The 22,391-nt window shown below is 50.6% G+C and overlaps 9 protein-coding genes across 9 annotated transcripts; 6 read left to right on the top strand and 3 right to left on the bottom strand.

Annotated features, from left to right (window-relative positions):
- Nucleotides 1-535: 535 nt before the first annotated feature.
- Nucleotides 536-2,263, top strand: BDV59DRAFT_192717 (TPR domain protein; the record flags this gene model as incomplete). Its single annotated transcript, XM_073692097.1, has 2 exons — nt 536-2,110; nt 2,234-2,263. The coding sequence occupies 2 exons, from the start codon at nt 536-538 to the stop codon at nt 2,261-2,263; spliced, it is 1,605 nt and encodes a 534-aa protein (XP_073548671.1).
- A 226-nt stretch (nt 2,264-2,489) lies between these two features.
- BDV59DRAFT_207371 (uncharacterized protein) lies at nt 2,490-4,794 on the bottom strand. The gene has a single exon (XM_073694989.1). The coding sequence runs from the start codon at nt 4,638-4,640 to the stop codon at nt 2,715-2,717; it is 1,926 nt and encodes a 641-aa protein (XP_073548670.1). The 5' UTR covers nt 4,641-4,794; the 3' UTR covers nt 2,490-2,714.
- A 544-nt stretch (nt 4,795-5,338) lies between these two features.
- Nucleotides 5,339-6,492, top strand: BDV59DRAFT_176420 (SDR family NAD(P)-dependent oxidoreductase). The gene is made up of 2 exons (XM_073689432.1): nt 5,339-5,570; nt 5,637-6,492. Exons 1-2 carry the CDS (start codon nt 5,519-5,521, stop codon nt 6,467-6,469), a joined length of 885 nt encoding a protein of 294 aa, XP_073548669.1. The 5' UTR covers nt 5,339-5,518; the 3' UTR covers nt 6,470-6,492.
- A 3,052-nt stretch (nt 6,493-9,544) lies between these two features.
- BDV59DRAFT_18484 (uncharacterized protein) lies at nt 9,545-10,413 on the top strand. Its single transcript, XM_073690751.1, has 2 exons — nt 9,545-9,879; nt 9,980-10,413. Exons 1-2 carry the CDS (start codon nt 9,614-9,616, stop codon nt 10,302-10,304), a joined length of 591 nt encoding a protein of 196 aa, XP_073548668.1. The 5' UTR covers nt 9,545-9,613; the 3' UTR covers nt 10,305-10,413.
- Nucleotides 10,306-13,056, bottom strand: BDV59DRAFT_176415 (C2H2-type zinc finger protein). The gene is made up of 7 exons (XM_073689431.1): nt 12,807-13,056; nt 11,271-12,743; nt 11,078-11,218; nt 10,952-11,028; nt 10,873-10,900; nt 10,763-10,825; nt 10,306-10,716 (listed from the first exon to the last, which is right to left on the bottom strand). Exons 2-7 carry the CDS (start codon nt 12,559-12,561, stop codon nt 10,613-10,615), a joined length of 1,704 nt encoding a protein of 567 aa, XP_073548667.1. The 5' UTR covers nt 12,562-12,743; nt 12,807-13,056; the 3' UTR covers nt 10,306-10,612.
- A 231-nt stretch (nt 13,057-13,287) lies between these two features.
- BDV59DRAFT_176412 (uncharacterized protein) lies at nt 13,288-14,429 on the top strand. The gene is made up of 2 exons (XM_073689430.1): nt 13,288-13,957; nt 14,050-14,429. The coding sequence occupies exons 1-2, from the start codon at nt 13,706-13,708 to the stop codon at nt 14,209-14,211; spliced, it is 414 nt and encodes a 137-aa protein (XP_073548666.1). The 5' UTR covers nt 13,288-13,705; the 3' UTR covers nt 14,212-14,429.
- BDV59DRAFT_176411 (DEAD/DEAH box RNA helicase) lies at nt 14,411-18,459 on the bottom strand. The gene is made up of 5 exons (XM_073689429.1): nt 18,122-18,459; nt 17,766-18,056; nt 17,274-17,703; nt 14,827-17,211; nt 14,411-14,751 (listed from the first exon to the last, which is right to left on the bottom strand). The coding sequence occupies exons 1-5, from the start codon at nt 18,263-18,265 to the stop codon at nt 14,477-14,479; spliced, it is 3,525 nt and encodes a 1,174-aa protein (XP_073548665.1). The 5' UTR covers nt 18,266-18,459; the 3' UTR covers nt 14,411-14,476.
- A 131-nt stretch (nt 18,460-18,590) lies between these two features.
- BDV59DRAFT_176409 (uncharacterized protein) lies at nt 18,591-20,308 on the top strand. The gene is made up of 3 exons (XM_073689428.1): nt 18,591-19,326; nt 19,394-19,696; nt 19,748-20,308. The coding sequence occupies exons 1-3, from the start codon at nt 18,790-18,792 to the stop codon at nt 19,853-19,855; spliced, it is 948 nt and encodes a 315-aa protein (XP_073548664.1). The 5' UTR covers nt 18,591-18,789; the 3' UTR covers nt 19,856-20,308.
- A 592-nt stretch (nt 20,309-20,900) lies between these two features.
- Nucleotides 20,901-22,134, top strand: BDV59DRAFT_176408 (lysozyme). Its single transcript, XM_073689427.1, has 2 exons — nt 20,901-21,610; nt 21,673-22,134. The coding sequence occupies exons 1-2, from the start codon at nt 21,347-21,349 to the stop codon at nt 21,964-21,966; spliced, it is 558 nt and encodes a 185-aa protein (XP_073548663.1). The 5' UTR covers nt 20,901-21,346; the 3' UTR covers nt 21,967-22,134.
- Nucleotides 22,135-22,391: the final 257 nt, after the last annotated feature.

Genomic DNA, 22,391 nt, shown 5'->3' with positions numbered 1-22,391 from the left:
CTAGACCCATGGTGAGAAACGGTCCATCCCAAATACCTCCCCCCCCCCCCCCCAAAAAAAAAATCTGGAAAGATGACGATAGAAGATGCAGATGCTGGATTGAGAAGCTACCTACTAGCTAGTGGTGGCCCTCATACATGAGGCCAGACCACGTGATCTTGCAACAGTGAAGCTTAGGAAGAGCAAGGCAGCAGCCTAACAGACGGTGATGGGTTTAGTTCAGCCGGCATAGTGGACGCTACAGGGAAACAAGCTAATCGTCTAGTTTAGCGGTCAGACTTCATCTATACTACGTATTGATTAGCACTGACTTAACAGTATCCTCGAAAGATTGATTCTACTAGATGTCTAGGGCATTCAATAAAACTGGAACATTAATTGCCTCCATCAGAAGCAAAGTATTGGATATAGATCGGTGAATGGGAGTGATGTTCATTGGATGGTTCCACGTGGCTTACGAGATACTTTTGGCCCCTCGCGTCTAATATAAGACGTAACTTCCCCCGCATCCTCCCCTCCAACGATCAACATCAACATGGCCGATATTCTCCTAAGCGAAACGCGCATCCCCGCGTCAGAGGACTACTACAACCTGGGATCATTCGGTCGTCAAATCTCCACCAAGAGTTCGGACGCCCAGGTGTGGTTCAATAGAGGGCTTGTTTGGGCCTACTCTTTCAACCATGAAGAGGCGGCTCTCTGCTTCCAACAGACAATACTGCACGACCCGACCTGTGTTATGGGGTACTGGGGTGCGGCATATGCCACTGGTCCAAATTACAACAAGAAATGGGCAGCCTTCGACCCAGATGATCGAAAACGTTCGATCGGAATAGCCCATCATCTCGCCTATGCTGCCGAACCGTATCTGGGCGGAGCATCCCCAGTGGAGAGGGCGTTGATTAAAGCAGTGCAGAAACGGTTTCCAACCGATGAGAACACGAACGACTTCGGTCCCGTTAACGAGGCCTACGCAGTCGCCATGAAAACAGTTTATGAAGAGTTTGGAAAGGAGGACCTGGATATTCTTGCACTCTATGCTGATGCTCTTATGAATATGAATCCATGGGCTTTATATGACTCCCTCACAGGCAAGCCAAATCTCGCCACCCCGGTCATCGAAGTGAGAGCAGTGCTCGAGCGAGGCCTCACGTTTCCTGCATACAAGAGGCACCCGGGAATTCTTCACATGTATATTCATCTCATGGAAATGTCAGAGACACCAGAAGTAGCACTCGTGCCTGCGGACCATTTACGTGACCTCGTCCCTGATGCCGGACATATGCCTCACATGCCGTCCCACCTCGACGTGCTTATCGGCGACTACCGTCGTGCAATAGACGCAAACATGAAGGCCTCCATCGCTGACGATAAGTTCTACGCTCATAGAGGAGGAAAGAACTTCTACAGTATTTATCGCCTCCATGTATATCACTCACTTATCTATGCGGCCATGCTTGCGGGACAATCTCAAGTGGCCCTAGAGTCTACGGATCGCATGGAAGCCACCATCCCAGAGGATTTGCTACGGATGAAATCGCCTCCAATGGTCGAGTGGATGGAATTCTTCTTGTCTGTTCGTGTACACGTGCTCATCCGGTTTGGCCTTTGGGAAGACCTGAAACGACTACCAGTTCCGGCTGATAAAAAGCTCTATTGCGTGACCGTCGCGATAACACATTACGGAAAGGCCATCGCGTGGGCTGCAACCGGAAACTTAGCGGAGGCGGATCGAGAGAGGGATCTCTACTATGCTGCGAGCAAGCGTGTCCCGGTAACTAGGGTAATTTTCCCGAATAAAGTCGTGGATACCTTGAAAGTGGCCTCGGCTATGGTGGACGGGGAACTAGAATATCGCCGAGGAAACTATGATGTAGCCTTTGCCAGTCTTCGTCGAGCTGTTCATGAGGAAGACAATCTGCTGTATGCCGAGCCGTGGGGCTGGATGGTGCCAGCGCGACATGCCTACGCCGCTCTTCTCGTTGAACAAGGACGTGTGGCTGAGGCCGCGGAGGTTTATGCAGAGGACCTGGGTTTCACTGACAGACTCGCTGGGACCCACCGACATCCGAACAATGCTTGGGCTCTCCATGGTTATCATGAGTGCCTGGTGAAACTCGGGCGCACTGATGAAGCGAAGATGATCCAAGCTCCGCTGAAGGCAGCGCTGGCCGTGGCGGACGTTCCAATTCGGTCTTCATGCTTCTGTAGACTGGATACTGTCGATAAAAAGTGCAGAAGCACCAAGGGCGCCTGTTTGTAGAAGTTCTGAGCTTTACAGCAGTAAACCAACGCCGCGAACATCCCTAGATAATCGATTGTAATCCATTCCACCGAATCCTAATTATCTAGATACAGCTTATGTTGAGATTGCGTTCCTATATACTGGGATCTAGTCTTCAACGGAGGAACCATTTGACTCCTGCCTAACGTGTTTTGCCAGATGGGGCCATTCTAAGCGACCCAGAAGTATTCCGAGTCCAACCTATACTCTTGCGGGAGACAGGATGAGAGATTGTTTCGGCAGCCATACGGACAGACCGGAAGACTATGTGTCCTGATGGGCGACGTCTTGATGAAGAGTCGTGGTGGGGCAAGAATCGCTGCCCTATGTAGGTCTGGCAAGGGGCCAGGTCTATGGATTCTCGAGTATTGTGATGTAATATCGTACACCCGATTTATGGTGTTAACCAGAGGGCCATGAAAAATGCTTCCTAGGAGTTGCGCCTCGAATTCGGTAGCTCTGACTCTTCATCCGGTCCCATAATCAAATGGCTTATTTTGGCCGAAAGATCGTTCATCCTGTAGGGTTTCTGCACAACGTCGTCCATGCCAGCATCCAACATTTCAGTCCGTTGCTCGGATCGAACATTTGCTGTCACCCCTAGCACTGGGACATGATTAGGGGTGCCCTTTTCCATGTCGCGGATGGCACGTGTGGCCGAGTTTCCGTCCATCACCGGCATAACTTGATCCATGAGAATGCAATCGAACTTCTTCTTCTGGAACTCATCCAGAGCGTCGCGGCCGTTGTTGGCTGGAGTCACGCTGTATCCCAAAGCCGTCAGCTTTCGCGCGACAATCTGTTGGTTAATGATGTTATCCTCCACAAGCAAGACGTTCTTGCTCTCCGAGTCTGTCTGCCTCGAGGAACTGGAGTCCACATCACTGGCAATTTTTGCAGTATGCTCCTGTCTGTCGCTTTTACAATGCGGCTTTAACTCTTCCACATGTGCGACTGGTGGATTTTCTGGAATGGATGGCTTGGTGAACTTCTTCTGGCCATCAGTCACATCGTTACTCAAGGATTGAATCTCTCTGCACAGCTTATCGATCTCTGCACTTTCGGGACCAGATGATTCACCATCGGACGGTTCCAAGCTGCGTCGTACTGAAAAGAAGAACCCGAAGGTACTCCCTTCACCTTCCTTCGAGCTCACGCCGATCTCTCCACCGTGTAAATGACACAACCGTCGGCTGACGTTGAGACCTAGCCCGGAGCCACCATATATGTTTTCTGTCCGCGGGGTCGCTTGATTGAACCGCTCGAACAACCTTTTCTGTGCCTCGTCACTAATCCCAATGCCCGTGTCCTTGACCGCTACCATGATATAGATACGCTCACCGTCGCCCCATTCGGGATGTCGTGTTGCATCCAGACGGAGTGCACTCTGGCCTGAGTTAAAGAAAACGACGTTGGGTGGGTATGATGGGGGCCGTTGTCTCGATGCCCCTACGGAGACTCGTATGTGCATATCGTCGCCCGACTTCGCCGTGAACTTGATGGCATTCGATACGAGATTGATAAGGACCTGACTCATTCGATCGAGATCTGCCATGACCCAGTTGATAGAACAGTCGGTGTAAGAGTCATCGAGTTTATACTCGAAGGCGATATTTTGTTTCCGCAATTCGGGCTTGAACATCGTTAGTGACCGCGCCAGACGCCGTCGGGGCTGCACCCGGTGCGGTGATAGTGTTAACATGGCAGCGTCTAGCTTCGAAAAGGTCAATACATCGTCGACAATCTTCTTCTGATGTGTCACGCAGAGACTAATCGTCTCAGCCGCCTGCGCGATATCCGAAAATTGAATGTCACCCGGATTCTCCTGGCTGACCGACTCGAGGATATCCTCAGTGCAGTGTAGAATGGCCGATAGCGGGTTCCGCACTTCGTGACTGATCATATCAATGAATCGCTCCTGCCGTAGCTTGCGCTGTTCTGCGTCATCCGCGATCTTCTTTTGCGATAGCTCCGCAGACTTTTCCTGGGTGATGTCTGATATCGTGCAGAGAAACCCGCCTTCCTTTCCGATTTTAAAACGTTCCCGTTCGTCCTCTCTCAGCGGAGTGAGTATCAATAGACGCCAAGGGTAGGGCTGTTTTCGCGTGCGGTATTCAACGCGCAGGGGGCTGTGCGTCCGTGAGGCTTCGCGATATGCTTCCGCCACGTGTTCGTAGTCATCAGGATGGATGGACGAAGACCAGCAATCGAAAGTGCGCGCCATCTTGCTCGTCATTAGCTCCCGGAAGCCGCTGTTCACGAACACAGTGCCGTCTTCGTGATCGAGAATGGCGACGCCGGTAGGTAGCATGTCGGCCAGCTGCTGCGCAGTGACCGCGTTGTCAATAGAGGCCATACTGGGCTCAGGATGTCCAGTTGGTCGTTATTGAGACTCGTAGGGGGAGAGCTGATCTGCCGGGGATATTCATCCGACTGAGGCCGAGCATATACCGTTCCCAAATGACATGAGAGACTATTGCTGCATATGGCTGCTTTGCCCCCAAGACTCGATGAACCAGAAGTCTTTCGCCTTGAATTTTTGTAAGGGAAAGTCAGGTCCGCGGTGCGCATTCCACCAGCGGAACTTAATGAATGGCGAACCATGTGGTGATATCAGCTCGGGACAGGCGATGACGTCAACAGTTGCTCGGGATCTATGAGAGATAAGGTGGTATTTGGGAGCCTGGATTCCGACAGAATGGATCTGGGGGGAGTTCCCTGGTGTATATGAAGGAGAATGTTCAATACGTAGGTATACTTTGATAGGGTTGACTGTAGAGGATGGTATGTAGTATTGAGAGTTATGTAGACCACACTGATAGGCAAACCGCCCTGGGAGCAATACGTCCAATACAACGAATGATAATTGCATTTAAATGCTTGCACAACACCCGAAGATGATCATACTGGATTAACATCATCTTGTGGTCGCACTTCTCTGCTCTGCATGCTGTAGCCCTAAAGGGTTGAGATGTACCGCCGGAGCCCAAAGAGGCAATTTCCCGCGGGTGGACCTCATGGAGCCTTTCTACTCCATATTTTACTCCACGCGGACCAGACTATCCCGTTTGTCTTCATCTCCGAGTGGAATTGAGGACACTGTGAGTCTCCTATATAACCCAGGTTGTCCCTGATCCACCGTTGCGGTACCTTTCTCTTCTGCACTTATATCCAAACCTCTGTTCCCCCGCCATCCATACCCCGCATCACCGCCACCCCACGACTGACCGCATCATGGCTCGCGCTCTGGAAGGGAAGTTCGGTATTGTCACTGGTGGATCGCGCGGTATGTTCTAGACATCATCAACAATGAACCGACGAAAGACTTTCAACTAACGCGTCAGTGCGATAGGTATCGGCGAAGCGATCGCCCGCAATCTCGCCGACAAGGGCTGCAATCTCCTCCTTAACTTCACCTCTGAATCGTCACGCGCCCGCACAGAAGAACTCTGCACTTCGCTGGCAAGCACACACTCAATTCGCTGCGTCTCCGTCCAGGCCGACCTGTCCCGCCCCGAAGAGGCCACTGCTACCATCCTCGACGCCGCAAAGAAGAACTTCACCACCGATGGACGTTTCCAGATCGACGTGCTGATCAACAACGCTGGCGTATCTAAGGACCGGTTCCTTAACGACGAAGTTAACGGCCCCATGGATGCCGAATACTTCAATTGGCACTACACTATTAACGTGCTTGCGCCGTTGCTCCTGACCCAGGCGTGCGCGCCGTTCCTCCCCACCGACCGCTCTGGTCGCATCGTGAACATCTCCAGTGTCTCATCGAGCCTGGGATTCACGGGTCAGTCGGTGTATGGAGGCACGAAGGCGGCGCTGGAGGCAATGACGCGGACGTGGGCGCGCGAGCTGGCGGATCGGGCCACGGTGAACGCTGTCAACCCCGGTCCGGTCATTGGCGATATGTACTTTGCTACCGGCGAGGGCTTCTGGAAGCAGATGCAGGGATTCCAGGATGCGACGCCATTGAGCAAGATGTTGGCGGATGACCCGAAGCTGAGCTCGTTGACTCCGGAACAGATCCGTCTGATCAATGAGAAGATGGGCGGACGTAGACCCGCATTCACGAGTGAAATTGCTGGAGTTGTAGGTATGCTGTGTACCACGGATGGTCTGTGGTGCACGGGTAGTGTTGTGTGTGCTAATGGGGGTATGCGTATGGGTCCTTAGATTGATAGATTTTTATGACGAAATGCAAATGAATCTATGTGTATGCTTGATCTACGTGTATGCTTGGTCATAAACTACGGAACACTCTGAAATAGTAGGGCTGCTGAATGCGATGCTTTAGTTCCGTAGCAATCTTGACAGTCGACTACTCTGTAGTTTTTAATCTTGGCTTCCTTGTCTTTAGTGCTTGCCCAGCTGGCTATCTATATTCATATATTAAATACAGTACCTATATTCAAATTCAATGTGAGATAAAGTCTAAGTAATTGTCGAAAGGGAAAAGGCTCTTCGAGACAGGACAAAATTGCACAATTACATTATTCATCATTGCCTCGTCTTGTAAAACAGAAATGGTATTTTAACAAGACTAGATAATACAAGAGAAGTGTGTTATCGAATACAGGTAGGTAATGGGGATTATAGGGCATTTATTCGGTACTATAGTGATCGCTAAGACATACTCGAAACAACTGAGTGAGTACTAAAGCTCAAAGACTTCAGAGTATTCCGTAGGTATCAAGGATGTTACCAACACCGTTGATCAAATCCGATCAAGCTATGAAATTCGCTGACCACCTAGTGATTACAATGTAGCTTCCTGTGTTCTTTCCAGATGCTAGTATTAGTGGGCGAGCAAGAAATGCCCGGGGGGGGGGGGGCTTGGAACCTTGCTTAATAGCCCGAGTGGGGTTTGAATAATGATGAGATATAGGATGAAATGCCATGAACAGCTCATTTAAGTGACCTTTAGGTTCAATATATTATGCTGGTACATACTAGGTAGAATAGAAAGCAGTCAATATAAGCATTCATTTTGCCACTAGGCCAAAAAGCCTCGGCTTAGTTAGGTAGGGTAATGCCCAGACTCTGTATATCTACAGTAAGATCATTGCACACCAAGATTTAATGTAAGGTATCTTCGTAGCGTTGCAAAACACCATTTTATAGCCTGAGGCAGTGTGCACATGTCATAGTGACACATCGGAGAGAACATTTTCTTCTCGCTCCCAAACTTCCTCACACACAACAACCTTTTACACTCAACCTCCATCTTTCTTCTCACCTCCCTGTCCATTTTGGTTTTCGTGAGCCCAAAGATCAACACCAATGTATTTCACCATTATGTACCAACTCTTATAATTTCGGCACCTCGCCCATCCCGTCTAAATTCAGGATTCCTTGCCATTCTGACATTTCCCAGGTTCCAGGACGACAAATATATTATAGGTATTGTCACAACCAAGCATACAATGTTTGTGGACTTTTGCAACGGGTCCCTTCATCTTCCATCCCAAAGGTCGCTGCCGGATATCTCCTGTCCTGGCTCCCGTGTCATGATAAAACTGAATTGCTACACCCGTCTCTTATCCCTCCCAATTCACGAACCATTCCACATTGCGCACATCTCCATTGTCTCATAACAGGATGGGTCATCCAGGTTTCCTCGTGATGATTATCGAATTCTCCAATCTGACTTAGGGTTCTGAAAGGTATCGAGTGAGACTCAACTCAGCTTAAGCTGAACATGAGATGGTTTTCACCATCAGGCCACCGGCCGTATATCATAACAAGTTGGATCACTTACCTTAATGATGAGCAAAAACCCAATGATCATATATTTCTGAAGGATATCTGGATGATCCATCAAGTCAGCCAAAGCTGAGCATCACCGAGAGGACGTCGTCCCCTTTTTCCAAGCTGTCATCGTTTGGCCCCCCACCCGACCATCAGATCGTAACAAGGAATAGTGGATCACTTGCCTTGATGATGAATAGTCTGAAGACAATATAATCCTGAAAGGCAGCTGGGTGGACTTGTCAGCCAAAGCTAAGCATCACTGAAGTGCATCATCATTTGGCCACTGGACCATCAAATCATAACAAGGGGATCACTTGCCTCTACGAAAATCAGCTAAATGCTCAATATCCTTGTGAAATACAAGCGTGATGCAATAGCCAGCTGGTGGTTCAAAATCATCCAATCCTCAAAAGTGTCTGGCGTATATAGCCACCAAGGCGTAACAAGGCTGGTCCTGATGATGATTATAGGCTTCCACCTAGAGAGCCCAAGCACTTGAGCGGCACGATAGTTGTTCAACGAAAGATACTATAGACCCTCTTGTTTTGTTTGCTTCCAAGGGTGGGCGGGGAGGGAGGAAGAGAAATGCTAGTGGACAGTATGCAGGAAGAGAGAATGGGAGAGAAAGTGCCAAAACGAAAGGCAACTTCAGCCTTTCTCTTCCCTATGTAAGTACAATCTACACTCCTGTTTTCAGAAAGAACTAAGTACGTTATGGCAATAATTTGTAAGGAGAGACGGGCAGACTGCACTATAAAGGGAAGCTACCTAGGTACACCTTCATAAATGAAAAATGGGAGCCTCCCAACTCCACGGAGCTCCTGAACAGCTCCAACTGGTAGCGAAATTAGTATAATTCCGCATGAGTATGCGTTTCTACACCTCCTTGTCACTTAACTGGCCATCTTCGTGGCTTACAGGTCCGCGTACTAGCATGGGAAGCCCAAGAGAAGCATTTCTTGGTTATGAGCAGCTTCCATCAAATAATCATGCCCTGTCTATTGCTTCCCATCATTTTAATGAAGTACTTTTGGGCGATACTACATTCAGATTACAGCCTATCCACGACTCAAATAGTCCATGCCTAGGCAATATATAGTGCACCAAAAAAAAAAAAAAAAGTGTCAAGCCGGCAACCCTCCCACCCGCACTTATACAGAGATCCTTTAGGCCTAGCGGATACTAAGTGGTATTGTGCTGGGTCTTAGTTACTGGCAATGAATTTATCTACTAAAACAATAAGAACATTCCGAAGTCTATGGATGTATAGCCGTTCGCTTATCATCGGCCAGAGACCGTTCAATAGGGGCTAGCCATTCGTCAGGCATGTCAGGCATATATGTACAAATATGAAGCCAGAGTTTATCTGTCAGATTGCTAGAAAGAACCTTTACCTAGGTAAGATCTATTATCCAACGCTGTTATCATGGAAGTATGAAGGCACGTGAGATTAGATAAGTTGGCGCTCGGATCATCAGACGTCATTCGCAGTGGTAACTTCCCATCACTCCTTCATCAATTCACAACCGTACCCCAACCCCACAAAGGATACACGAATTGACGACAATGCCCCCTCTCCGGACGACAGTATTCCCTTCCCTCCGCAGACTCCTTCGTCCCTCCCACGCAGTGCGGCGCGTCCCCTCCCGAACCCTATCATCATGCCACGGCATTCCGACATGTCCGACGCCAATGACCAAGAATCCACGCCAGGGCCTCGCTCCACAACCGCACCACCAAACGAGTGCCATTTTTAACAGAATTAGGCCATTGGCAACTACTTCCAGTGGTAAATCGCAGAGTGACGAGATTATCGAAGAGTTGCAAGAACTGTACGAACACCCACTCTGACCCCGCACGCCAACTGCACGTATAGCTCTCATCAACGAGGCATACATAAATACCGCGATTCTAATCACAAAGTATGAGCAGATACGAAACGGCAAAAGACGAGTTTGAGATCGCCACGGAAAGCACGGACGGCGCGACTATCTACGCCGCGTCGGATCGCGAATCCGCGCGGGACGCCCTGAACCAGCTCCTAGCCGTCTACTCACTGTACACGACCGATATCGCCTACACGGCTGGATCGAACGAGCCAGAGCCCGATGACAAGAGCGAAATTGTGGAGACTAATTTCGACCCGGCCGCAATCCCGACGGAGGTGCGCGACGAGGTGAGACGGCGGGTTGGACAGCGGGTAAGGGAGCTGCAAAATGCGGTTGAGGTGTTAGAGGAAAGGGCCAAGGCTGATTGAGTATATGTTTGGACGGACCTTGCGTCGTGGCTCCGCAGATGGGACACTGTAAATGGATATGGGGAGCTTCTGTTATTAGCTAGTGTTCTTAGATGACTGGCTAGCTATTGTACATGGTGGTGTAAGATAGACTTCGTCATTAATCATCATATATGTCCAATCAGGGATCCATCTGATATCATATAGTAGACTGTTAAGATCACAGACAATATGTGGGTATGACATGGTATAAACATTATTCCAGCAACGCCGTTCCCCGTCCTGGTCATTACTTTTCCCATGTTAATTTTTTTTTAAGAGACGCCGGATTATACGACTGTGCTGAAAGACAGCGTGAACTGATCAACCGTCGGAGAGACAAAGGCGGAATCATCGCTCTTGTGGGTAGACCTGATATGTCGTTTCAATTGGTCTGCATAGATTAGTGAATGTCAAATATCCATAAGATAGGAACATACCAGGTCTAGTGAAGCTCTTCGTGCAACCCGGGAAAGCGCATTTATGTCTCCGTTCACCATGTGCTGGGCAAGTTAGTATTTCTAAGGTAGATGGAAGAACGAATACATACTTAGACGATGGCTAGACATGTTCGAAGACTATACCTCGATGTTAACCTTGGATAATTGCACGGACGAGGGGAAGCTTACATCTCCAGTTTGGAAATTACACCCCGGGTAGGTGCACTTGAACGGCTTCTCTCCTGTGTGCGTGCGCGAATGCGTTTCTGATCGATTAGCCGAGGAAAGGTAAGTGAAAGGAAGAATGGAACATACTCAGCTCACTACTATCAGTAAACGTCTTTCCACATTCAGAGCATTTATAGGGCTTTTCTCCGCGGTGGCTCCTCTCGTGTCGTTCCAATGTGGCTTGTCGGGCAAACATCTTGCCACAGACCGTGCATTTAAAGTTTTTATCTGTCAAGTCAGTATGATGGCTGCAATACAAGGCGTTATATAGAACACTTACAGTTGCTGTGGGTCAGGAAATGGCCTTGAAGTTTGGACTTCTGCGAAAAAGGTTCATCCGGGCGATGGCAGCCATCCCAACAACAATAGTATCCGTTTCCTTTGGCGCCGTCTACCGTCGTCATATGTCGTGCAATTAGGTGCTCTTGTAGGGCACAAGAGTCCGGGAAGGCGGCACCGCAGGTGGATTTGATGCCGTGGACAATTGTGGTCCATTTGCAAATGTGCAATTCGGGATCTGCCGGATTGTACTCCGGACTGGTCAAAACAGACGAGGCGCCACCCTCCAGAGGGGGAGGCGTCTCGCCTGGACTGGACATGAATTGAGAGCTCACGCTGGACCGAGACTGACGAGAATAAGGCGAGTAATGTCCGTATGGGTGGATGTGTGGGTGTGGATGGGCTTTGCACCGGTGGTGGGTACGACAGGGGCCTCGACCGCTCTGGTAAGCCGGGGCCTTTCTGATGTCATTCATACTGTAGTGCGGAATGTGAAAGCAGGAGGGTGAACTTGTGGGGCCGTTTGTCGTCGGTCTGTCTAGATGATGCTGACAATTCTGTTCCTCGTGTGTGTATAATGGATGATTTGCAGTAAGGTCCGGGCACATGCCCAAAATGTGAAACACGTCAGCTGGATTGACGTTGTTTTGCGCAGGGAATGAAGGATCCAACAGGGTGGAGTGTAGCTCTTTGGGAAAGTCATGGCAATGAAAGTGGTTCAAGGTCTGAGGATGACAGTGGTTGATCGCAGTCTGGAAGGGCGTAAAGAAAGCATCCGAGGAAGGAGGCTGCCCGATGATCCCGGAGGTGGGGGGTTCCGTCGTTTTCACCAAGTGATTGGTTTGCGTGTGTTCAATCGTGGTTGATGGGAGCAGGTTACCCGTTTCTATCGAAAAGGGTTCCCCTAGTGACAATAGAGATTCAAGTGTATGGTCTGTCCCGTTGACGGCATCGCTGCCAAAGCAGTGGTCGTCAAAACATACCGGCTCAGCGCCTTCGCAATGTTGCTCCTCGCAGTCATCATTACAATGAGGCGCAGAGCAGGCGGTGGACTCATCGCAGTCAACAAAGCCATCACAGACCGATGGACAGGTAACAGAACAATCATCGAGGTCGCAACAGGCATCATCGAGGTCACAATGCGGAAGGGCCGAGTGATCGTGACCATCATCACAGTGCCACTGAGAGGATTGACGGGTCTCGGATGAGTTCTCCGAGTCCTTCCCGTCAATATTGAAGGATTCCCAACGGCATTCCAGGCAGTTGTCGTCTTTTTTTGTGTGCGAAGCCATGGTAATAACCGAGGCAGAGCACTCAATGAGACGGATTGAGAACGGAAAGCTGCGCTGGACAAGATGTCAGAGAGCCGTATGATGACCGTCTAAGCTGTCTTCTCGCAGGAGATTGTCAATCCGTGCGAAGATAGGCAAGGCGGAGAGCGGATGGAGGAGTCTGGAGTTAGTCGTCGCAGACACTAGGGTAGCGGTTAGCGGACTTTCGCCACCACGACGGGCATATATGCAGGAGAGAAGCGTACCCAAAGCGGTAGAAGATCAACCAAGCGTGGAGAAGGAGTTAAATGATACGTCTGGGAGTCAATCAGGGCGAAGACGAAGCGCACTGAGCACAGCAAGGGTGCAGGTGAGTGGGTGTGGGAATGGGAGAAGAAAACTGACCGCCCACATGGGGAAGCGGCAGAGAGGGGAATGGGGACCTTGGGAGCATGAAGCTGGTTATTGCGGATGGTTGAACTTGGAACTTGCACCAGCGTGGTAGTAGTTAGAGGCTAATGTGCGAGGGAACTAATGATGTGCTCGAATCTCTGCGTTCAGATTATGAAGCGGGCCTCAGGCATCCCTGAGTACCTTGGGGAAGATGGGGACCCTGCGGACAGGGCGGTCAGACTGTGCCGCCAATCCAGGGCCTTCTTATTGTCAGAGGCGGTGACCAATCCGGTAATCCTTATCCACGGCCCAAACAGGCAGTCCGTCAGCTTGGCTTTTTGTCATCGACATTATTTTACTTATTCTTTTCTCATGCGATCCTCTCCCTTGGTCGGGCGATCTGTATCTCGGCAGAAGAATTTATCCGTCCATACCTGAGTCGTTTGGTCCTCCATGCTGTCCTCCATTTACCCGCAGCCTTATCGCAACACGTGCCCTCCCACCGCCTTCCTCCGGATCGGCATATCCACCTCTATCAATCTATCGTCATTATTATCCGGAGTACATCAGCATTAACATCCTTCTCAACTGTACGCAATCGGTCTGTCTAAACCCAGTCCTCACCGACAACCTCATCAGCACGTGCCATCCTCCTACTACTCCCACCGTTGTGGAATACGAGTCAATCCCCGCCACCCCGCCACAAATCGCATCGCATCGCGTCGCATCCACCCACTCCTCCGTCTCCCTTCTTATACCCCACCCTTCGACGATGGGAAGCTTCTGCTCCAAATCCTCAAATGAACCAGACGCTTTCGCTCAACCCGGCCGCGTCCTCGGCTCAGGGCAAAACCCCCAGAAAGGCACCACTTCCTCGTCCTCCGGCCCACGCGCCCCGCTCCCCAAATCGAACTGGGGTACACCCGGAAGGACACTCGGTGGTGCTGGGGAACCATCAACAACACCAAGCACAAGTAGTCCGGACACAGCAGATGCACGAACGAATGCAGCCATTGCGGCGCAGGTGAGTCATTCTTCTACCTCCGTTGTCTCCGTCGTATTATGGCCCTGGTTACATGAGTTAGTTCCCTTGGACTGACCAAATTCGTTTACCAGAAACGAGCCGAATCCGCCACAACGGCACGTAAAGGTAAGCTAGGATCGAAGTTGGCAGCCCAGAAAGCCCGACCTCCCAACCAGACGTTGAATGAGGTGAGTCGCGAGGAGCGAGCCGCCAGGGATGCCGACGAGGCCGCCGCTGCGCAGCGGTGGGAATAACTGTTCACTGTATATACTGGCAGTTGCTCTTGATTGACTTATCTGAGCGTTATGTTGCAATGTCGACCTCTGGTATCGCGGGAGTTAGTATTATTCAAGACGTCTTCGATGCTCTTTTCTACATGATACCTGGCATGCTTGGCTTGGATGTGGGAATGGTAGCCAAAACGTGGATCCAACGTCTTTGTTGCGCACTTTGGTCGCAATTTACAGCAAATCCAAGAAGTAAATTTATCATGTTCCGTGCACGGGGTATGATACAACTCTACACCACATTATATCTTCCTCCCACTGGCGCCCTCGCGTCACTATCCGCAGCAGCCAATGTTCCCTCCTTCAACAACCGCATCAATTCGCGCATAGCATTCGTAACTGCCAACTCGGTCTCGCCCTCAACAAGAATATACAGCTTCGGGTTCTCGCCAGGCGCAGGCACTTTGCCCGTAGGGTAAAAGCTGCCTTTGGTGGTGATTGAGGTACCGGTGGCTTCGAGGATCTTGGCAACATTCGTACGGTTGGTGACGGCCCAACGAGCTTTTTCTGTATAGCAAAAAGAAAAAATTAGTATAAGCTCGCCCAACACTGAATATGGGATGGACAGGAAGCATAACATACGAGGAAAGTCATTGATCTCCAACGTTGCGTGGAAAGCACCCGCGTCAGGCCCTCTATTGTCGATCGGGACTCCACTACGCATAACTCCGGCCCTGGAGAGACGGGAGTGGATATCCGCAACAGCCGAGCTGACCTTGTCGAGTGGGTTCTTTGAACCATTCGTATCCTTTTCGGTCCGGTGCACAGTAATCTTCCCATCCAGATCGATGCCTTTGGGAACACCAGGCAGAGACGGTGCGGAAGCTGACTGCACCGAGGAGATGGCCTTATTGAATCGTTCCTCTGCCTCCTCATTCCTCTCTTCTTTCTCCTCTTCCTCTTCGCCTTCCTCGCCGGTCTTGTAGGTGCGCCGTTCACGCATGCGTGCTGCATCTCGTTCTTGGTCGAGCCGTTCCAAGCCCTTTCCACCGAATCCAGATGCGCTGGCCTTCTCCTTACCGGCCTTGACCTTTTCCATGAAGGAGTCAACCATCTGCTGTACCGGCTCGGGAATCTTCTGTCCACTCTGTTTCAAGGCTTTGGCAATATCCACGGAATACCGCTCCTGGTCTTCCGTCAAGAAAGTGACTGCTGTGCCGGTATTTCCAGCCCGGCCCGTTCGTCCAGCTCGATGCACGTAGTCCTCTAAGTGATTGGGTGCGTCGTAATTCACGACTAGCTTGAGCTGTTTCACATCCAGACCTCGGGCTGCAACAGAAGTGGCAATCAAAACTGGGAAGATGCCCGCCTTGAAGTCCGCAATCGTAGAGTCACGATCAATTTGGTCCTTACCTCCGTGGATCGACATACACGGATAACCTTTTCGCATTAGCTCACGAAGAAGTGTATCGGCAGCTTCCTGGCGTTCAACAAAGATCAAGGCTCGAGCATCTTCATTCTCATCACTGGAATATAAGTTTCCTAGCAATTCAAGAAGACGCACGAACTTCTTGTCCTCATTTCGCACTTCAACAATCTGAGTAATCTCAGGTGCAACAACGCTCTTGCCGCCGACGACAATCTCCACTGGTTTGGTCAATGACTTCCGAGCCAGGGCCTCCATGTTACGAGGGAACGTGGCAGAAAACAGCACCGTCTGTCGGTCAGGGCGTACATTTGCCAGGATTTTCATCACTTGGCCCTCGAAGCCCATGTCGAACATACGATCTGCTTCATCCAGAACAACGTACGTCACTCTTCGCAGGTTAGTGACGCGACCAGCATTCGCGGCTAGAAGGTCAATCATCCGGCCAGGAGTACAGACCACGATTTCCGCACCACGTTTCAACTCGGCAATCTGGTCCTTGATAGGTGCACCACCGTAAGCGCACACAGCACGCAGATTTAACGCTTTCAAGAAGGGCTTGCATTCTTTGTGGATCTGCGTGGCCAACTCACGCGTTGGCGTCATGATCAAGCCAATCGGGCCTTCCATGTTTTGCAAGGGCCGTTGGTCTTTAATGTGGCGAAACATAGGAATCAAGAAAGCAACTGTCTTGCCGGAGCCGGTCTTAGCCACACCGATAACGTCACGGCCGGACATGACAGCTGGAATTGCTTGGGCTTGGATTGATGTTGGGTTCTCATAACCCAATCTATCAATAACATCTAGCGTCTGCACGCCTAAGCCACACTGTGACCACTTTGAAACAGGTTTAGGCACGTCAACACCGCGCACTTTGATCCCGTCGAGTTCCAGTCGCAGACTAGCCAGTTCCCCCTCGGACATCTGCGCCAGATCAGAGGGTTCCGTGTAGAACTTCTTCCGGAACGGTTCGTATTCCTCCTTCCCATGATCAACAGTAGGAATATCTTTCTTCTTCTTGGCTTTGTTTGCGATAGCCAAAAAATCATCCGCGTCGCCGTCGCCAACAGCGGTGATATCTGGGTCGTGCTCATCACCAAATAAGGCCTCCGGCTGCAGTTCCTTCGCTTTGGAAAACTTCGCACCCGTAGTCTTCTTGGGCGGGGCCGATTCGGCTAGCTCTGACATAAAAGCATCCAGTGGATCGATCTCCTCCTCGTCCTGCGCATCCACTTCCATTTTATCACCTTCCGGCTGACTAGGTGCATCATTCATTGGAGTATCGCCATTGCTCTTGCTTGCCTCGTTTTGAAGGCGCTCCTCTCGTCTCTCAGCAGCTGCTCGAGCGGCTGCCGCATTCTGTTCCTCAGTATCCCCTTCCTGCATGTCAACATCATCCTCGTCATCTTCTGCATTTTCTTCGGGTTTGTTCGCATCATTTGCGTCATCTACAGGTGGTGTGGGCAACCTCTCCAGTTTCCTTCGCGTGGATTCTTCTTCCCCGAAGCCTAGGGTCTTAGTAGCAGAAGACTTCTCCGTATCTGTGGCTTGTTTTGTGCCCAGGCCGAACCTTCCGACGGTTCCCTTTGCTTTCAATGGAACTATACATGCATAGTTAGAAACACTAAGTCTGGAACATACAAAACGGAAGTATGTAACGTACCTGAGGCTGTGCTTGTGGCAGAAGGCTTGTTAGCTTGTACCCTAGCAGTAGTGGAGGTAACAGAAGCCTTAGCAGCAGTAGGAACCGCGACATCATCTCCCAACACATTTGAAGCAGCGGGAGCTGGCGCTGCGTTTTTTGCGATAGCTTTGGGGTCGAACTTTCCAGCATACTGAGCAGCGGGAGGTGCTTTAGCGGAGCCCGGGGTCGCCGGTGACTGGGGAGACCCGACGGCGGGAGAAAGACCGGACTTTCGATCGATTTCGTCCAGAAAACCTTTCGCTCCACCGGCTGCAGCGGCTTCACGCTGTTTCCGTTCCCTCTCGGCGGCCTGTTTCTGCTTCCAGGCCTCTAGTTTCGCCAGTCGCTCAGCCCTCTTCTCTTCTTCGGTTGGGCCGGCGGACGGCGCTGGAGTGGCGGGCTTCGATGTCTGAAAGAAAAATGTTCAGTACACTGCTCACAGATGGAAAGGATGGCATGGGAGCGACTCACCTCCCGAGATCGAGAAGCAGAATCTCGGGGCCGATCCCGACTGTCGTCCCGTCTAGACTTGTGCTTCAAGTCAGTAGAATTATCTACCCGTCTCCGAGCTCTGTCGCGGGAGTCATCTCGCCTGCTTCGATAATCCCTCTCACGACTTCTACGACGGTGATCCCGGTCGTCGCCTCGATCTCTAGAACGTCGACGATCTCGAGAACGGTCCCTTCGAATCGGTCGATAGCTGTCTTCATCGCGATAATCGTCTCGCCGGTATGAATCACGGTCACGCTCGCGGTAGCGCCTCTGGTAAAAGCCAGTGAGTCAGTAAAATTCAAAAGGCAGGTCAACGCTTTACACAAACTGCGTACCTCGGGGCTGCGCGATCTCCTGTAGCTTCGTCCATCATCGCGCCGGCTCCTCTCGTAACGATCATCATCTCTGCGACTCCGTCTTGATGAAGAATATGTGCTGCCTACAGGTGATGGTGAGCGAGTATCCCCGTGGCGAGCCATTGTTGCAGCCCAGCTATGAGTGAGTATTACTGAATCTCAAGAGAAGCTCGAGTCGGTACTGAGGACACTGGCGGGATCGCTTTGGGATTGTTTAATTTTCCATTAGAGATCGGACGTGATCGCGACAGATTGGTGTTGCAAAATGGTCGGCGCGTCGACACCGAGAAGTGGCAATATGGAAGAGTCAGTTTATCGGCCGCCAGTCATGCTTCTTTCTCTCCCGCCGAGTTGGTCGGGTGTGGTGCACGTGACTCATCTTCAAAGGAAGTCGTGTCACGTGCAAGGCACTTGCCCGATTCAGTCAACCCCAAACGACGCGCCCCAACCTCCTCCCGCTTTCGTCAGAGCTACCAAGGGGACGGTCTTCTTCTCCTGCACTTCTCTCCTGCTCCGGCTCCTCTGGCGCTCGAATATCGTGGCATATTGGCGACATTACTCGTGCGACTCCCGTCAACCCCAATCTTCCCATCGACCTATACTACCGGTCTCCCCCGGCAGTTTTATTGTTGTTATCGCCGCTCGCAATGCCGTTTAGTTTGGTACGCCGCGGAGGCGGTCTCCTGAAACACCTCCATGTCAGCGACGCCTTCTCCCGTCCCCTTCAGGTCGCCGTCGCTCGGAGTCACGTCCGGCGCATTTCTTTTCCTGCTCGTCGCACCGCCTTGCGCCCAATTGCTCACAACCTTCCCGTTTCGACTGTTCTGTCTGGACAGTTGATCAACACGTTTGCGACGAAGACCGGGGAAAAAACATCCAATTCTTCCCAAGGGACGAAGAAGAAGAGCAAGGCGACAAAGAAGAAGGCTAAGAAGCCCAAGGCGCCGAAGAAGCGAGGCTTGACAGAGAAGCAGAAGGAAGCCAAGAAGGCGCGCGAGCTGCGACAGCTTATCAAGGACCTCAAGGTGGCAGCTCTGGAGCCGCCAAAGAAGCTCTCGGAGAACTACTGGAACCTGGCTGTTATGAGCAAGCTCGCCGAGGCCCAACAGACGTCTCAAAAGGGTTCGGAAGCGTTCAAGGCTGCTACCGAGCTAGCCAAGGCCATCAGCGCCGAAGAGAAAGAGGTTCGTACTATCTTTAGGGCGTAGTCGTTAGTATTCTGATCGCGCCGTAACTCACAATGCTTTACAGAAATTTACCTCCATTGCCGCATCAAACAAGCAGTCAAATGCCGCTGCGTACGACCACTGGATCAAGTCACACACTCCCCTGCAGATTAAGGATGCCAATCTGGCTCGTCGACGCCTAGCAAAGTACACGAAGTCATCCGTTCCTCAGCTCCGTGATGATCGCCTGGTCAAGCGTCCGCGTACCGCCTTCGTGCATTACTTCGTTGAGCGAACAGAGGGTGGTGACTTCAAGCATATGGCCGCAAAGGATATTACGTCCCGTGTGACGGAAGAATGGCGGGGCATGACGGATTATGAAAAAGAGGTATCTTCAGACTTCATCGACAGTCTCAGAATGGTCGCTGACGAATTGTAGAAATACCGAAGACTGCAGGAATCCGACAAGGAGCGCTATCTCCGCGAATACCGCGAGGTCTATGGGGAGGATCCCGCCAGTGTGAAGTCCGACTCTGAGAGTTCGTGAATGCAGGGTGTAATGGATCCTCGAGTTTCTAGGGATTTGTATTTGTTTGTGTAAGAGGGAGGAGGGATGTTCCATCGTAGGCTGGTTCTGTGATTTACAAGTACCCCAGGCTTGATTTATTCTTATGTCGTATTTTTCTTCTAGGTCTATTTTTTGACTGATATCTCCATCATTTTTCTTATGTTGGATGTATTCGTACTTGGGTTTTCATATCAGATCATCTTTCATCAGCCAGAATATTCTATAGTAGGTCCTTGGCTTTGTTGTGAGTGCGTGCAAGATGTGGATATACAAGGTCTGACCATTGACCTAGTCAACTACGCAGAGGCTTTCTATAGTAGCAGTGAAATGCTATGCTTATATATACATGGGGTCAACTGGGCAGTGACATGAATTGCGCTGCTTGGGCTCATATTAGGCGACAGAATATATAGCACAAAGGGTCCTCATAATGACAAAATTTGATTTAAGATGCGCAACCCTCTCGACAGTACATTCTAGTCAATCCACTATCATTAAAGGAGAGGAGCTGTCTTATTACAGAGGGGGCTGGCTGTTTATGCCTACTGGACTCGTGGTACGAGAGATATATAACAAGGCTTCTGTAGTTTCCTAATCAACCGTATCTCTGTGCATGATAGACATCCTAAAGATGTCTCATCCTTGCTACAATTACTCCCGCTCTCAACACTGCACTTTTTGACTTGACGCTGATTACTATCCCCCAGCTACTCCACTGTCGTGAATGATCACTTTACGAGACACTGTTATTTTCGAACCAGGCAATGCCGGACTCTCCTTGCGTTCTCTTGCTTTCGGGTTACAATAGTGATCCGCGCTCATTCTGCCATATGGTTTCTGCTTAACGAGAGAATGCAACTACACACTTCGAATATACGATGTACTACGGCCCCATAGGGCCAAAACAATGAAGATTGTAGATTGCCAAGCCCGGGTCCCATCCGCTAAAATGTACCAAGACCGCCGGGGGCGGGCCTCTCGTGTTTTAATACCATAAATAGGTGGCTCGCCGACAACGCAACATCCAGGAACCCGAAAGGATGGACAAGATCGGCCACCAAAACGAGCCCTATATAACGATCTGTCGAGGAATACGATACTTGGCACGCTGAAAATACTCAGCCGATACTGGAGAGCACAGACAAATATCTCTCCCGAGCACTGTGCCCTATGTCCTCCGCGTTCCTGCATCCAGAAATAGAGCCGCTAGCGTCGTGATTCGGGCTCTAGCTGCAATGTCCATCTCGTATTCTACGATGTTTCCTGTCGATCCTCGCTGCTCTTGCCTGAGAGTTCTGAACAACGGAGAAGGGATCCCAAAATGAATCAAGGCTTTCGAGACGTAGGAAGGTATAAAGAGGACTCTCTTCCTCATGTAACAACCTTGATCATCAACCAAAGCAACTCTTCAGCCCTACAAGATCTCCCAGAATCTGGTTTCTCCAGCTTTAAAAGTTAGATACCATCAAGATGCCTTCCACTACCATCAAGTTCATTCTTGCTGCCCTTCCGGCGCTCGCCGCCGCCGCCTGCTCCGGCCCCGATGTGAATGAAGCCACCCTCAAACTCATGAAGGGCTACGAGAGCTGGGAGGCTGATGTTTACGACGATGGATATGGAAATCCCACCGTTGGCTATGGTCATCTGTGCGATGACTGGTCCTGCTCCGATGTGTCCTACGACATCCCTTTGTCGGAGTCCGACGGCGAGAAGCTTTTCGCTGATGACATTACTGTAAATCTCACCCACTCCAATATTGCCTCAGAAGACACATTTCTCATGTTAGTTTTTATCAGGCCTACCAGGATGGCGTTGTCGCTGCTCTCTCCGAGGACGTTACCCTGAACGACAACCAGTATGGCGCCCTTGTTTCCTGGTGCTTCAACGTCGGCACTGGCGCTGTTGCCGAGTCCACCCTTGCCGAACGCCTGAACAACGGAGAGGACCCCGATACCGTGGCCCAGGAGGAGCTCCCCAAGTGGGTGTATGCCAACGGTGAACCTTCCGAGGGTCTCAAGAACCGCCGTGCTGCTGAGCTCGAGCTCTTCACCACCTCCAGCGACACCGAGGCCTTGCCTGCCGACTGCTAGATGTCATGTCGTCACACCGCACAACTTTCACATCCAAGATTACTTTTCCTTTTGGTTGTACGGATGAGATTTAGCATAGTCAGGGTTTCTGGATAGACAGTCTTGGTGCATGCACTGGAAATCTCGTGTCATATAGTTCCCGGACCGGCGTATAGCTTCGTTAACAACTATCTTATTTATATAAGATTCCAATGCCTCCGATGTCGCCTAAACGCATGAGTCTAAGAGATTATGTAGTACAAAGTTTAGTATGGTTCGTTTGTCAAACGTGTGATTGGTTAAGAATCAGATGCCGTTTCACCGTGGCACATTCGTGAGGGACAATTGGATTATGTTTACACAATGAGACAAGGCCTTTTGAGATTATGATCATACGTGTAAGTGCATATACAACCAATCCATATCATATAACTAAATTAGCATGT

The sequence above is a fragment of the Aspergillus ambiguus genome (genome assembly GCF_047715705.1).
Source record: "Aspergillus ambiguus strain CBS 117.58 unplaced genomic scaffold BDV59scaffold_12, whole genome shotgun sequence".
In the NCBI taxonomy this organism is placed as follows: Eukaryota; Fungi; Ascomycota; class Eurotiomycetes; order Eurotiales; family Aspergillaceae; genus Aspergillus; species Aspergillus ambiguus.
The sequence above is the reverse complement of the archived record's forward strand: the minus strand, read 5'-3'. Positions and strand labels throughout refer to the sequence as shown.